The sequence below is a fragment of the Gopherus evgoodei genome, chromosome 19 (assembly GCF_007399415.2).
Source record: "Gopherus evgoodei ecotype Sinaloan lineage chromosome 19, rGopEvg1_v1.p, whole genome shotgun sequence".
Lineage (NCBI taxonomy): Eukaryota > Metazoa > Chordata > Testudines > Testudinidae > Gopherus > Gopherus evgoodei.
Genome location: NC_044340.1, coordinates 9,029,525 through 9,046,556, shown reverse-complemented (window position 1 = coordinate 9,046,556; position 17,032 = coordinate 9,029,525). Strand labels below are relative to the sequence as shown.

Below are 17,032 nucleotides of genomic sequence, written 5' to 3'. Positions count from 1 at the left end.
ATTACAGCAGGTCTATGCAGCAGCGTGGTGGAGAAACCCCTGCATTTTGCTGCATACTGTGAAGTATGAGTCAAGCTGTATTGTGTACACAATACAGATCAGCAATATTACTGCCTGGCGGTTGTGCTCTAGCTTAATAATTAAAGAGAAACAGCAGTGATGGATTCCAGTACTCTGAAGCTAAATGAAGATGTATCACATGCAAGCTGAAATTTTGAAACTTAATACCTGTTTCTGTTTTGTATCACCATAACAGTAATTGCTTCTGGTGCCTCAATGCTGCCATTCCCTGCAGGAAACCCAGTCTGTTGACATACAAGCCAATCCAGCAAAGGGCTATACACTTCCTTCTGAAGTGCTGAGTACCTTCAATAGCCATTATTCTGTATATGATCTGTGGCCACTCAAGCCCTCATAATTAGGGCCCTACCAATTTGTGATCCATTTTGGTCAATTTCACAATCATAGGATTTAAAAAATTTTAAATCTTATGGTGTTAGCTATTAAAATCTGAAAGTTCACAGTGTTGTAGTGGAGGTATCCTGACGCAAAAAGGAGTTGTGGGTGGGGGGTTGCAAGAGGTTATTGTAGAGGGGGTTGCAGTGTTGCTACCCTTACTTCTGCCTTTAGCACTGGGCAGCTGGAGAGCAGTTGATGCTGGCCAGGAGTCCAGCTCTGAAGGCAGAGCTGCTGCCAGCAGCAGTGCAGAAGTAAGGATGACATAGGGTGGCAATACCATACTTATTTCTGTGCTGCTGCCTGCAGAACTGGGCCCTCAGTCCGCAGCCGCTGTTTCTGGCCATCCAGCTCTGAAGGCAGAAGTGCAGAAGAAAGGGTGGTATGATACGGTATTGCCACCTTTACTTCTGTACTGCTGCTGGAGGGGTGCTGCTTTCAGAACTGGGCATTGCCTACGGCCACTGCTTTCCGGCCGCCCAGCTCTGAAGGCAGTACAGAAGTAAAGGTGGCAATACTGTGACCTCCCCCCCCAATAACCTTGCGACACCCCCTCCCTCCTGTGCCTCCCTCTTGGGTTAGGACTCCCAGTGTAAGAAATACTGGTCTCCCTTGTGAAATCTGTATAGTATAGGGCAGGAGTTGGCAACCTATGGCACACATGCCAAAGGCAGCGCACAAGCTGGTTTTCAGGGGCACTCATACTGCCTGGGTCCTGGCCACCGGTCTGGGGGGCTCTGCATTTTAATTTAATTTTAAATGAAGCTTCTTAAACATTTTTAAAGTCTTATTTACTTTACATACAACAATAGTATAGTTATTTATTATAGACTTATAGAAGGAGACCTTCTAAAACCATTAAAATGTATTACTGGCACGCAAAACCTTAAATCAGAGTGAATTAATGAAGACTCGGCACACAACTTCTGAAAGGTTGCCGAACCCTGGTATAGGGTAAAAGCACACAAGACCAGATTTCATAAGGAGAGGAGATTCATGGTCTGTGATGCATTTTCCTGGCTGTGAACTTGGTATGGCCCTCCTCATAACTTGTGACAAGAGGCTTTTCTTGGTTGTTTACAAATATTCGAGGCTGGAGTTCGAGTAACTTCCGTTTACTAGAAAAATCTCCAGTGATCTGATCCAACATGTCAAAATCTGTGCTCCTGTAATGAGGGTGTTGTTCAGTTAATAGGTAAACTTGAAACAAAAGAAGCGTGCTTTAGTTTTCCTACTCTTTGTATTCTTAAAAAGGGGTGGATAAACTTTAACAGTAATGTAGTTCAGTTCTAAGATATGGGGTAACAGCATCTTTTGCCTTGGGGTGTCACCTGATCATCTGTGAACAAGGAATGAATCTTTCCTCCATGTACAGAACTGCAAAATCAGCTGTGCGCAGATACTGGGCTGGATGGACCAGTGGACTACTCTAGCATACCAAATTGGAGGTTTCTGTTGTGAAATCAGTTTTTCTTATTGGTACTAAAATCTTCATAAAACTAGCATTTGAATGAATAAGGTGACAAATTTAAACAGTCTAAGTATGGCAGCTAACTGTTAAATTAAACATAATTAGAAATTTAAAACCTTTTCCAACTTACTGGTTCAAGTAATACTGGTAAAATAAACTTTATTTGCCCTAATGAAAGCCTGTGCATGCAGATCTTGTCCAATATATAATAGACCTAACAATACGTCTGACTTCCAGTTAGGGTGCACTGCAAATGCAGAATGTAACACTTGATATAACTTCACTATCTTGACACTGATTTTGAATCCAAGTGCTGTTCAAAAAGTGTGATCAAGAGCTAACAATTCTCAATAGCAAATGCTCCAGATTACCCCTTTGAAAGCAGTATGCTGCATCAGTAAATCTTGTTTGAGGGGAAAAATGAATCCGAGCTCCTGTGCTTCTCCTTTTTGGTCTGGTTTTGTGGGACTATAATCTGGGACCTGCTTACTACTGTCAGATGACGATTGGATAACCACCTGTAACATTAATCTTAGAAAATTCAGAATGTAGTTGAATTTGACTTTCTGCAGACGTGCTGCTGGTAGAGGAACTCTCAGTTCCTGTTTCAACAAGCAAGGCATAATGCCTTTCCATTGACAAAGGGGAAATTTAGCTACTCTTCTGTCTTGATGAAAAAATCCCCTGATCTGCCCAGAGTTCTACATTAGAAAAGTAAACGATAATTTGAATACTTTCTCTGCGTTTCCCACTTCCACATACACGAAGTTGAAGCCTGCTGAAGAACTGGGACAGAAACCAGTTTGTAGTTTCCACTGACAATTATCTGCCTTGAGGGCATATTTACACTACAGACACTATACCAGTATAGCTGTGTCAATGTGGCTATGCCAGCATAATCCTGTAGTTTTATGCTGCCTACGCTGACAAAAGGGGTTTTCCGTCTGACCACCATCTCCCTAAATGATAATAGCTGCCGTTACACTGGAGGCTACGTTGGCATAACTGTGTCTGTTCCAGGTATGGATTTTTTTACACTCCTGACAGAGCTGTGTCAACCTAAATTAAGTGTAAACCAGACTGTAGTTTCTGAAATGGCTGAGAGCCCTTTCGGAACCGGCAAGAACAGAGGTTTGCACTCCACATGTTGAGTTTCCTTGTTTGGGATCCAAACGAAAACTTTGCAAGTGTGGGATTTTACCAGGTTTTTTGTTAAAACCGGTGTAGTATTTGAATTAGACTTGGACTTCTCAAAAATCAGGAGGTGTCTGGAGAGTGAAGGATTTCGCAGTGGCTTAACTGTGCATATAAATTGGCTTTTACTAGTATGCTAAAGGGCTGACCATAATAGCATTATGTAATAGCCCCTTAAAGCAACATGCTTTGGGGCCTGTTGCATGCTACCAATAGAGGCAGTGTTACACAGAAGTGATATCCATGATGAGTTTAGAACCTCATTAGTCCCAGTGGAAAAGTTAACCAACTCTGTGCTTTTATTGCCACCAAACTCAATATTTGCCAAGCCCCAGGAACATGGATTCTGTACCAAAATACATCTGTGCACTTCCCGTTTTATTTCCCTTAAATGCATACATCTGTGCAGATGCTAGTGCACATAGCACCTTACTGCGTTATTTAGCTAGTAGGATCAGTCCAGTCTGACACTGAAATACTACTACCTAGGCAAGGGAATTGAAACCAATGGAACTTTGATCCACTGGAGACACTACATGCAAAATAGACTGAGATGAGTAAAGGAAAAACTTTCAAGGGGAGCCCTGTCATATCTGCTTGACTTTGTAAACACATTGCTAGATATTTCAGTCCTTGAGTGGTGTCTGAAATTGGAACTTATTACCCCATTTTGCATGTGGTACAGTTGGAGGGAGGACTTGGTAGATGTCTGTATCAAGTGGAGTGTTGCATATTGGAGCTCTGGTGTTGCATTTGCTGTTAGAGGCTGGAATTGATCCAGTGAGGGTGTATTTAAAAAAAAAATGTGCAAGTTAAAGCTAGCTGAAATGGGCATCAGGCCCACCTGGCGTTCTCTCCCTAAGCAGTTGCTTCTCCCACCATTTTCTGGCCCTGTCAATCAAAACTGCTTCCTGTAGCTAAGCACTATTGGCAAGCTCACTTCAATCTGTAAAATCTTTCCCTTCCTGCTGGTATGTTGCCTGTGAATATTAACAGTGAAATCTGGCCACGCCAGCTCTGAAATCACCATTTAGGTCTGTGGTATATTGTAAGCCTCAATTTAGTTTTATTAAATTAACAATGCTGTTTGAAGATTGATTAGAATTGTCCCTTTAAAGAACAGGATGATCAGCTTGAAAAGTCTGTCAAACCCTTCCTTCTGAACACCAAAGAGCCATACTTAGTGCTCTCAACCATGCTGCACATGCAGTAACAACTAGCTGCTCAGTCTCGCTACAGTACTGTCTAGCCAATGAAGGGGTGGCATCTGCTGCAACATTAATAATAAAGCTTTGAAATGACATGGAGAATGTTAACAGTTCTTTTGAAAAAAATCAAGTTAAAGGGTCACACTCCAGTCCTTCAGAGGAGGTCACGTCACCTGAGTTGACTTCTGCTCCATTCCACCTACCTGTGTATGCTTTACTAGACAAGGGGTTGGAGGACTCGGTTCTGGTACCACTCTGAATCTCAAGTACATGTTCCAAGGGCCTTCCATTTTTAGGGCTAAAACACAAGCTGTTGGAAAGCAGGCCTGCAGGTTTCTGGAACCTAAACAAGTTTGGGAGTTGTACAGCATTATTACAAAAAGCAGTTCAACTGCGTAAGTAGGATCAGACTCTTCACTAAAAAGCAGTATAGGTATATAAACTGCTTGCCCCTGAGAGTGAGGTTATGAATGCCTTGTTCATTTCTGGCCATCACATCACAAGTTTTGGCTGAAATGGAAAGGGCCCAAAGAAGAACAGATGACTGTACTGTCGGAGAAAAACTTAGTGTTTACTTTTTGGTTGGGTACAGCAAAGTTAGATGCTTTATTCTGTTTAGCAGCTGCAGCAGGGAGAGAATGCACTAGGACACAGGGTCTTCTTTGTTTTAAGACAGGTCTCTCAACAGGTAAACAATTAGAGCAAGCATTTATACTTTAGTTATAGACAACAATAAGCAACAGCTTCATTTTCTTTATATATAGGCCATTTTGATATTTTATTTTTTATTTTTATTTAGACGCCAGTCTGTTTTATTATTGACACAAGGTCACAACAATTTTTTACAGTCTTCTTACTTGCTTTGTACAATTTTCGCTTTTACAAATTTCACATTAGTAGGGTTACAGCTAGCCTAACTCTTGCTAAGAGAGACTGTCATGCATTAAGATTTTCTACAAATCCCTGTCAATTCTTTTTTTACTTCCACAGTACTTTCAGAAGCCTTTGCACACTTATAACAATTTAGACCGTTCCACTTGGAGGTTGGTTGGGCACTCCCGTACACCATTGCTTTACCACAGTTTCCCAAGCTTAACTCATAGGCAGGTCGAGGAACTTAGTTAACTAGTTGACCTGAAATCCTCTGACCAGTGATGTTAAAGTGCAGTTTATGGATTAAACACTTTCAGCCTTGGAAAGTGCACTAGAAACCTTTCAAAAACTGGGTTACAAAATTACATAGAAAAAGGGAAGAAGTGAGGGAAATCAATGGTAAGTCATTTAGTAACCTAGAGAGCAAGCTGAGGGTGTCTTCATAGCTGTTACCCCATGTTATTTGGAGTGTTTGTGTTAAGGCTCCTGTTACGGATGTTTGTCCTATCTTGCTAATGGGAGAAAAGCATTTAATAATTTTTTTTTTTTTTTGTTTTACAAGGGATGAGCAAGACTGGCCTATCTTCAGCGTGCCTGGTTGCCCCTTCATTTTGAAGGTTGCCCACCTACTTTGTGAAGATCCTCTCTGTGGCCAGAGTGCTACAGTTGAATAGCTATATCACTTCCCTGTCCTATAGTCCTCTCAAATGCCTCTAAAAGGTCTACCCAGTTGGGACCAACGCTAATAAAAATGGATGTTGCTGTTTAACAGAGTGGAACAAAACTCATGAGAAAAATGCGTGTCTTCAACTTGCTGTCCACTCTGCAATTTGGAACTGGTCATTCTCCTACATGAGTGCCAAAGCACATGTGTAGGAAAGAAATTCTTCCCCTCAGCTCCTTCTCTCCAGCATGACCCTCTTGTAAAACCAATGCCAGTAAGCTGCCTGGCCTTAACTTAGCTGAACTCCCTTCACACTAACTTCAAAACATCCATGAAATGGAGCGCTCAGGGCTGGCAGGCTCTAGTGGATTGTTATAAAACTATCTGAGGCCAAATATCAGTGTGGAGATGCTTTTGTTTTATTTTTGTCCAGTTTTGTGAGTGCTTTCAAATGTGTACATTCAGTACATACTATGTTCTCTCATCACAAGTAGGGCAAGATACAAATGCGAAAATAGTTAAACCTCTACGATTTTGCTGCGAGTGAAGGGTGACTGATTGGCTCCCATTTCTAAACCTTATCCACAGATATTCTGCCTGGGGTTTAAGACAACTTGTACATACCATACAAGTTCATTAAGTTATTGGAGCAACTGTGCAATCCATGAAAGTCTTCCATGTGATTAAAAGTGATGCAATCAACTTTTTGAGCAAGTGACTACACTAGTTTTATTTGGCTGTGAATTAAGTTTTAGAATATTCCAAGTAACTATGGTAACAGCACTCCACTGATAAGCAAGCTATTTAAACAATCTGAGGAGGAAAGATCTTTGCCATAGTACCAAGGTAGTAAGCTGAAAAGACAGCAAATATAAATGCATACCATCAGTATTCAGAGGCAGCGTGTTCTTGAGTTGTAGATGTCTATATTTGAACAAGGTGTGTATATGCATACAGAAGTTCATGTGGACCGATTTAGTCTCCCACATCTTTCTGCTTATCAAGGTGGTATCAGGGCATCCCCTCACATACAGTTGCCTACTCATATTTGGTATACTTGTTCTGAGGCAACTTCTTTCAAATACAGTGCCCTGATACTGATCTGTATGACTTCGAGTTCCTTCAGACATACATAGTCCATGCATAACGCAAATACTGCATTCTGTTCTGGTGCTACCTAGCATTCCAGACACATTCCGTCTCAAATTTCTGTAGACAATAGATGCTATTGATCTATTTGTGAATTGTTGGATCGGTTGGCTAGCATGGTCTCCAAATGACAGTTTAATTATGCACCTGTGGAAAGCCAAACATAAATGTCAGTTTCTGCAACACAGTAAGTCTTGTGCACTACGGAAAGCATTAGAGCCAGGATGGGAGCAGGTGGGGTCACGTAATGAGCTTATAAACCAGAAGGCAGTGTGTCTTGTTGCATATTATGGTGTCTCAGACATAAGCTGGGAGAGTCTTAAGTGTAAGAGGCGTCCTATACATCATGGGTTGCTTGTGATAAACATGATACATCGGGCATGGAGTAGATTTGCTGGTTTTATTTTAGTATTTTTTACTTTGGTTCCTCTCACACAGAGTTCTGCCAATGATGTTTCAAGTTGACTAAATAGTATTTTCCCCTGCTAATTGGTTTATCCTACAATAGGTCACTGTGGAACTGATGGGATCTGACAGGCTGGCCCCATGAGCAGATTGACCTTTGCCTGGGCAGATAGGAGATTGATACTTATGGAATTTTGTATCCAGGCCTGTCTGTTCATACAAATGCATAGCAACAATGGTGCTAGGAAGTGGGAGAGAAGAGAGGTTGTAGGAACCATCATACAACTGCCTTGGACTTCTGCCACATCTCCCTTTTCACCCCCAAAAGAAGCTTCGAGTCAGTATAACACTTCTTTTTGTATGGTTGAGGGACACTATTCACTGTATAGCCTCATTATTGAATTCCTCATTCAGTGGTCTACAGTGGTCTTGTCAGCTGGGGAACCTAACTGGTGTGTTCCCATAGGAGAAGCCATTCCCTGCTTTTGCAATCTTTTGTTCATCTTGGTGAGGGTTTTCCTGGGTATGTAGTTGGGATGTAGTAAGCCATTACAGTTGTGCTTTTGTTTTGTTTTTTTAGTTCCATGAGATTTGGGTACCTAACACCCTTTTATGTTTGTCTTGAAAATGTCAGCCTTCACTTCTCTAAAACAGAGATCTACCTCACAGTATGATGGGAGGGAGGATCAGTTCATCGCTTTGTTCTGTTTAACCATGTATATTGTACAATAAAGGAGCCCAGAGGAGAGGCTAAATCCAAGTGTGGAAATGCTGTGGTTTAGATGGAAGGAGGATGCTACCATAGTAAGGAAGGCCAGGACTTTCCAGGGTTTGTATAGTAGTAGCAGAAACTGCCATGCTGGTCTTTTGACTCAGCACTCTGATACTCCGTTTTTTGAGTGGTGTGGTGGTTGGGGTTTTTTGGCCATTGTGTTCAAATGCTCCATACAATCAGATGAAACAGCCACTCTCTGGTACCCAGAAGGGAGGGGCCCTTCAGGGATAACCATAGTAGAGGAGTTGATCTTGAGTCCAAGCAACTGAAGGTTATGAAGTGCTGTCTTTTTTTTTGTCTTTTTTTTTTTTCCTGGATGTGAGAGATCTGTTTGCATATACACTACTGGCTAGAGGCAGATAAGTTTTGTGGGGCCCTGTTCCCCCCCAGTCCTGCCCCCATTCTGCACCCCCCTCTCCCTGCCCAAGCTTCCAAGACCAGAGGAGGTCTGTCCCTCAGGGCTGCAGCAGGGAGCCAGAGTTCCTCCAGTCCCAGGCCATAGCCAGTGTCCAGGCACTGGAGTGTGCCCTGCCCTTCCTGGTGTTTCTGCTGCAGAACAGGGTGCGGGCACTGGGCTGGGCATGCCCCACCTAGTGCTTGTCTGCAGGAGGCAGAGCACCCATTTTTCTAGGGGCCCCAGTTGGCTGGGGCTCTATGGGCCAATTTGCTGCTGCTACTGGTCCTGTCAACAAATCGGTGTGACTGCTCCTGTGGAGTGCATTGCAGGTATTGCCAGGGCCCTGTCCCTCTGGAGGAGGTTGCATCTTCTAAGGTGGTTACTTAGTACTCTGGAATGTGACACCAGAGTAGAAGAATAGCAATTGAAGCTTGTCTCAACTGCTGCCTCCCCTTACACCTCTAGGGGTATCAACACTGCAATACAACACCTATGTCTGACTCACATCAGCTGACTCAAGCTTACAGGGCTTGGGCTTTGGGGTTGTAAAATTGCAGTGTAGACATCCCCTCTCAGGGAACTGATAAGCATCTATTCTGTCCACAAAAGAAGCGGGAACAAACCAATGAATTATGCAGAGCAGATCTTATTTGCCATCTGCTACAGCACAGGCCCATAAGTTAATTATAAGAGGCCCAGACATCTACCCTACAACTTTATAGCCCCACAGCCTGATCCTGGAGAGTCTGAGTTGCCTGATGCAGGCCAGCTGTGAGTGTTTTATTGCAGTGTAGACATACTCTAAATGGACAGGATGGGCAAGGGAGGGGTCATTCTTGGGGGCCTTGCTCCATCTCAGCCTTCCATGAAAGAAACACAGCCCAGTCACTTAAACCTTCTCCTATCTTTTGAGACAGTGGCTAAGCTATAAATTTACACTCTTCTTCTTCTCCCCCCCCCCCATTTAGTTAAGTTTTGGATGTGTGGTCTCTCTTCTGTGAGATGGCAAATAAGATCCTGCTCTACATAGCAATTCATTTGTTCATTTGTGCCAGCTTGGTTTGTTGACAGAATGGATGCTTATCAGTTGCCACATGTAAATTACAGACTAAAATAGTTTCTAGAGATTGTTGGACAGGGCTCATGTTGAGCTGTAGCAGGATCGGAAATATTTTTGTGTTAGCAGTGTCCTGTTCCTGGAATATGGATATTGACAGGATTTGTATTGAGTGGAACTTGGTGCTGTCTTCCCTCCCATCTCCAGTCATCCGAGCCAAAACTTGGCTTCCATGTTAGTCTGTAGTGTAGATGCTGAAGCACAGACTTCTAAACATATAGGGCTTGTCTACATCAGAAAGTTGCAGCGCTGGTGAGGGAGTTACAGCGCTGCAACTTTGAAGGTGTACACATCTGCAGGGCACCACCAGCGCTGCAACTCCCTGTTTGCAGCGCTGGCCGTACTCCCGTTTTGTCTCGGGTGTAGAGGATCCAGCGCTGGTGATCCAGCGCTGGTAATCCAATGTAGACAGTTACCAGCGCTTTTCTTGACCTCCGTGGAAGGAGGAAGCCTCTGGTAATCAAGCTGGTTTCCTTTCCCGGTTTGCTCTCTCGGTCCCGGAGCCAGCCAGCAAACCGCGGGGAAGGAGACCTGCTTGCTCGGGGTTCCGGGACCGAGAGAGCAAACCGGGAACGCCGCGGTTTGCTCTCTCGGTCCCGGAGCCAGCCAGCAAACCGCGGGGAAGGAGACCTGCTTGCTCGGGGTTCCGGGACCGAGAGAGCAAACCGGGAACGCCGCGGTTTGCTCTCTCGGTCCCGGAACCCCGAGCAAGCAGGTCTCCTTCCCCGCGGTTTGCTGGCTGGCTCCGGGACCGAGAGAGCAAACCGCGGCGTTCCCGGTTTGCTCCTCTCGTCCCGGAACCCCGAGCAAGCAGGTCTCCTTCCCGCGGTTTTGCTGGCTGGCTCCGGGACCGAGAGAGCAAACCGCGGCGTTCCCGGTTTGCTCTCTCGGTCCCGGAACCCCGAGCAAGCAGGTCTCCTTCCCCGCGGTTTGCTGGCTGGCTCCGGGACCGAGAGAGCAAACCGCGGCGAAGCTGGTTTCCTTTCCCGGTTTGCTCTCTCGGTCCCGGAACCCCCCTTGAAGCCGCCCAACAGCGCTGCAGTGTGGCCACATCTAACACCACTTGCAGCGCTGGTTGCTGTAAGTGTGGCCACTCTGCAGCGCTGGCCCTATACAGCTGTACTAATACAGCTGTAACAACCAGCGCTGCAAAAATTTTAGATGTAGACATGGCCGGAGTCTAGAGATGCGCGTCCCACAGACCTGTGTCTGTGCTATGCTGCTAAATTAATCTGGATGATTGGCACGCATCTTAGCCTAGCTCAGGTGCAAGCAGCCCCACTGCAAATGCGTGCTTCAGTTACTGTGTCTTGAGTGTTTCTGCATTGGTCCTTGTGTGTTTGAGGGTATATCCCATGGGGTTTTGTGCTGAGGCCTGGTCTAAACTACAAAGTTAAGCTGAATAAGCTGCCTTGCATTGACCTAGTTATGCATGTGTCTACACTTAAAGTTGTATCCACTGACGTATGCTCCATTACGCTGGCATAATAGCACCATCTTCCCAAGAGCTGTTGAGCCATGATTGATCTATTGAGATTGACACAGTGTGAATGTGGAAGCTATTAACTTTTGACCCTAACAGTCCTCCAGCAGCTGTCCCAAAATGCTTGACACTGACTCCTCTGGTTGCAGTTATGAACTCTGCTGTCCAGGGGTAATGGGGACCAGAAGGCTCCCTCCTTCTGAAAGCCCTGCCAAGTTTTGAAATGCCTTTTTCTGATTGCCCAGCTAGGGGAGCCCATCCAATAGCTCTCCATTGTTGTGCCCAACTGTCCAACCCGTCATCCCAGCTACATGATCCAGATATGCTCTGGCTTGGAGTAGACAGATATTAGATCTCCTGGGCCTGTGGGAGGAAGAGGCTGTGCGAGCCCAGCTATAGACCAATTGTAGTAACATGGGCATCTATGAGCGGATGGCAAGGGGGATGCAGTAGAGAGAGTATGACAGGGATCAGCTGCAGTGCTGTACGAAAGTAAAAGAACTGTGGCAGATCAGGAGGCCAACAGTTGATTGTGTGTCTTAATATGCTGCAGCGTGGCTAGTCATATTGAAAGCACCCACTTAATTGAGGATACATTTTGATAAACTCATAGGATCAGTGACAAACACTGTAATGAAATATGTATGGCAGGCACAACAAAATTAATAGTTGTTCACCAAGCACCACACAATTTGTATCAGGCCTCCAAATTGCAGGAGCACAGTATAATACAAGTATCAGAGGGGTAGCTGTGTTAGTCTGAATCTGTAAAAGCAACCAAGAGTCTTGTGGCACCTTATAGACTAACAGATGTATTGGAGCATGAGCTTTCGTGGGTGCACGTCATCCGACAAAGTGGATATTCCCCCACGAAAGCTCATGCGCCAATACATCTGTTAGTCTATAAGGTGCCACAGGACTCTTGGTTGAGTATATACCACAAGGCATTACTGTGGGTTGCTGTTTTAAAGTGCTTTTTCAAAGCCTCTCTGAGCTCCGTACTGAGCTCTTCTGATAGCCCTTGTATCTGACTGTTCAAACTCAGTAGACAGCTGCTCCACCATCTACTTCTATCCCATTGACATTTCTTCCCCCTGTGGATCACAGGTAATTGTAGATGCTTGTGGCCATATCAGGAAAAATGTGTAAATGTTGAGTTGACCGTATCTCCTAAATGCCAACAGTATGCTCATTGCTATGCAATTCTTGCCTCAAGATGTGTTGCAATATTTTCTTTGGTAGTGATTCAGAAGGGGAGTCTGTGTGACTAGTCATTATGCAGGCTAGTTTCACTAATATATCACAACTGGTGGCTGCCTGCGGCTTGATGCAGTTGAAGTCTTCACTTGATTGTTCAACTGCCTGCTTTAAATTTACTCTTGTTGACATAGGTTAATAGGGACCTGTAGGCAACGGAGTGTGAACAGTAGAGTGTGTGTGTGCGCGTGTGTGTGTGCTCGGAAGGTTAAATGTGCGGGGAAGGTTAGTGGCCTGAAGCCACAGTGTCTGCTAGGGAAAAGGAGCCCTGAGGCAATAATGCTTCTTCTAATTGCTGCTAGTCCCCTTGTCTGAAACACGTATAACAAATCTCCATGTTCAGTGCTTGAATTGCTTTAGAATTGGGAGTGAGTTTTGTGGTCCACCTGCCTTAGCCACCTCACTTTACAACGGCTATTAAAAAATAAGCAGGATGTTGAATTTCCAGTATAACTCCGGCCTGATCAATTTAAAAACTCAGTTGCATGTTGAGTCTGCCTAATCCCCTCCTCTTGCGCAGTTAGCAAGGTTTCAGAAGCAGCAGCCTGAGCTTTCATTTCATTAATACATTTGCTGTGTGCTCAGATGATGGGTGTGGACTGGCATGTGCTGCAAGTTTCGTATCGTGACTCCAATCTCAGGTGGTGGTGGTGGATGGAGTGGACAATGGAATTTTGCATCAAGGTTGTGCCAATACAAATATCCACAGGAATGCACTGAAGGAGGGAGGGGATGGCAGGCTTTGTAGAGTTGAAGTAGCAGCTCCTTGGCTCTTGTACCATGTACTTATGTACCATGTACTTATGGGGGCTGACTCTCCTTAACTTCAAAAAAACAGATTGAGTCTCAAACACCCTCTTCTCCCCCCACCCCCATCCATTTCTCAGCACCAGCCGGTTTAAAACTCTGAGCAGAGTATAACTGCTGTTGGGTGTTTCAAGAGCCCTTGCTGGGTATTTCTAACCAAGGCCTTTCCCATGTTAACTGTTAACATCACTTTTCCTCTGTGTTGGTGTTTGGAGGTGAGCTCTTGAATCTCTCCAGAAGTCTGTGCCCCAAAGTGTGTTCTGGAATCTGCAAATGACTTGTACTGTACTGGTCTTGAGTAAACTATCTAATGCTGTGGAATGATAGAGGAAGGGTGGCAAGGCTTTAAAGAAAACTTCGTTCCCCTTTTAAAGGTGACTAAAACAACTCTAGGTCTCTGAAGCACATGAAACTAATTGCTTCATATGAAGAAACAGTATCTTCATCTCTCTCTTAATAGGCGCTTGCAGCCAATGCTGGAACAGGATTTGCTGTGGCTGAGCCTCAGATTGCCATGTTCTGTGGGAAGCTAAACATGCATGTGAATATCCAGACTGGGAAATGGGAGCCTGATACTTCTGGGACCAAGAGCTGCTTTGGAACAAAGGAAGAAATTCTACAATACTGTGAGGAGGTGAGGAGATTCTGCTCTGGAGCTGAGCTTTAACTGCTTTCCAGATAATTGTGACTCTTCTGGTAAATCATCACTTGAGTTCCCCATCTAGTATGTTTGCTGGGTGAAAGCTCAAACAGAAGACTTACTTTACCACTGTGACATGCTGTTTCCATAATCTGAACGTCAGTGTAGAGTTGAAAACCAAAAAAGTTATCTTGAGTCTTTGAGAAAAGGCTCATCTGGGTATTTACTTAGGCTGGGATTTTCAAAGAAGCTGAAGCGAGCTAGGTAGCTGCTAAGTCTCATTAAAATTCAGTGGGACTTGGGTGCCTAATTCCTTTGGTCATTCTTTATGACCAAAACCAACATGTACACTTACACCATTTTGCACATATTCTGATTTAACTGCTGTCAGGATTCCAAGACCGTGTTCCGTATTGACTCTAAATATTTGAAATTCAGTCTTGTTGTGGGCATTACATTCAGGCTGACCCAAAGCTGCTAAATATTAGGAAAACATCTTTATGAAAATGTTGTTGACAGTGTTTGAAAGGTTTGTTTTTATTTTTACAAACTTCCCTTCCCTCTCCAATATGCTCTAGATACTCAGCCTGGCAAAATCTATTTATCCCCTGATCTGAGATGAGGAACGCTGACAAGCAAATAACTTGTAATTTTTTAAATTTTATTTATTTTGGGTAGCATGATGCAGGTGGTAGAACAGACTGTGGCTGGGCTGGTAAACTTTCATGACTATTTTACAAGGCTCATAACTAGTACTGCATCTCTCTTACATAGCGCTAACTAAATATAAGCCAGTGTCTAGACTTGTGGAGAACTTCAAGACATAGCAATCATATTAATGCATTTTACATCTTTGGTTTCCTTAACCCAATTACGGTGAATGAGCTTGCTTTAGTTTAGAGAAGCAGTTGGTTTCGTGTCTTTCCTCCCCCCATCCCCCCCCCCAGTGTTGCTCATTGAGTACTTTTATTATGTCACTTTCTGTTTTTGCCAGTGTTAGCATGCATGTATCTTGGTCTCGGTTTTTTAGCATATGGGTTTTTTTTGAACAGATCTATCCAGAGCTTCAGATTACAAATGTGGTAGAAGCCAACCAACCAGTCAGCATTGACAACTGGTGTAAGAAAGGCAAGAAGCAGTGCAAGGGCCACACCCACATCGTTGTGCCCTACAAGTGTCTCGGTAAGTACTTAATGTGGAGCAGGCCTCCAGTGAGGGAAATAACTCATTCAAACATCTTTTCCCTTAGGGAGCAGAGGTCACTACCTGGTTTGCTAGGAGAAGAAATCGACCTCAAGGGTTTTCACGTCAGATCCCCACTTTTGTGTCTAGGTTTCTCTTAAAAAAATAAATAAATAAATAAAAATTAGAAGATGAAATCCTATACACTCTTCCCCAGCTCAACGGCTTGTTAACTCTGTGTTGTAATAATAGTGACTGGTATGGAAAAGGAATTCCCCCCTGTCCCCACCTTTATGCTTTGGGCATAAAACCCGAAGTCTCTTATACTAGTATCACAAACTCTGGCCTTTAATACTCTGATCCTATTTCTGTGAAGCTTTAATGTTTTGTTTCCTTGGAGACTCAAACGCTCAGGTGCGTTCGTATTCCCTGCTTTGGTCTTGGCAAGACATCTCTATTTTTTTAGGCTATTTATATCTAGCTGTTTCAAATGGTTCCTCATTCTTGTGACTGGAATCCAAAATGTCTTCTGTTTTAACTGCAATTGACCGCTAGACGTGACATGATTGATTAAAGCGTACTTATTGCTGAATCTATCGATGAGGCAAGATGTCTAGCTTTTTTGCAGACAAGGCTTTTGACCTGTGACTTGTCCCTACTCCCGTAAGCGCATTCTGCCCACCCCAAGAGTTACCAGCAGACTGAGCTTGGTCCAATTTCTTGTCTGTTCTTGGCTGAAGCAGACTTGCTCAGCTACTTGGAACAAATTCTATCCTATGTCATCAAACACTGTTAGTTGCAATAGGGCTTCATAGGAAGTGCTATAAGAATCAGTTTCTCCTCCTAAAGTGCTTCAAAGGATTTTTGCATCCATTTGAGGACTGAATGCAGTTAGTCTAGTTAGGTAAAGTAGATCCACAGGATTACAGGGCTGTTTTGCCTTTCTGTGTAACATCTTTCATAAGAGGATCTCAAAGCACTTCACAAACACTAATACCCTCCTCCCAAGGGTGTTTCGATACTAAATGTATTATCCTTACTTTACACATAGGGAAACTGAGGTACAGAGGATAAATGACCTGTCCGTGGTTATTCTGGGTGCCTCTCACAGAAGTGAGAATGAAAGCCAGGTCTCCTAATGGCCGGCCTACTCCATAAGATACAAGGCAATCCTTCCTCAGGACTGACCTTCAACTACGAACCAAGGTTTTTAAGATGCCTGTACTATAGGACTCTGTCCAACATTTGACCTGTTTTAAATCTGCTGGGTAATTCCTCCTCTCTCATAAACATACCCTAGCCAGCATCTTGCCCGCTCTGAAGCCTGTAGACAATTAGGACAGTTTCGAAGCAGTGCAGACATACAAGTAAATATCTTGGTTTAAAGTAGAGCATGTAAAGACTGTCAGGCTTTGGTGGACAGGTCAGTCAATGGCTGTTAGCCAAGAAAGTCAGGGATGTAATCCCATGCTCTGGGTGTCCCTAAATCTCCAACTGCCAGAAACTGGGACTGGACAGCAGGGGATGGGTCACTCCAAAATTGCCCTGTTCTCTTCATTCCCTTTGAAACATCTGGCACTGGTCACTGTCGGAAGGCAGAATACTGGACTAGAAGGACCTTTGGTCTGACCTAGTATGACCATTCTTGTGAAAATGAAGGCCCAGCATGTAGGACAACTTTTTATTTTTGTTTTCCCAGTTTCAAGTGATGGGGTGTTCTTCAAATAAAACACACCTTCATTGTTAGGATAGATTTCTAAAATCACTGGTAAACAAATGACCTGTGCCCTGGGAACGAAGGTCTGATCTGATTCCAGTTAAAGTACCTATTGTTTTCATGTACAAAGTACTTCTGTGTTCCATTTGTTGCTTCTCTTCCATGCTGCACTAATCCTCTGTCCACCTTCAGATAGGATCTCACTACCAGGTGAAGATAAACTATTTGTGCACTGTG

General features: G+C 44.0%; 1 protein-coding gene across 1 annotated transcript in view; it reads left to right on the top strand.

Annotated features, from left to right (window-relative positions):
• APLP2 (amyloid beta precursor like protein 2) overlaps positions 1–17,032 on the top strand; it is a 74,303-nt gene that overhangs the window by 31,686 nt on the left and 25,585 nt on the right. Inside the window, 2 exon segments of the mRNA XM_030538092.1 lie at positions 13,717–13,890; positions 14,949–15,078. Of these exon segments, the coding sequence (XP_030393952.1) occupies positions 13,717–13,890; positions 14,949–15,078 (304 nt within the window).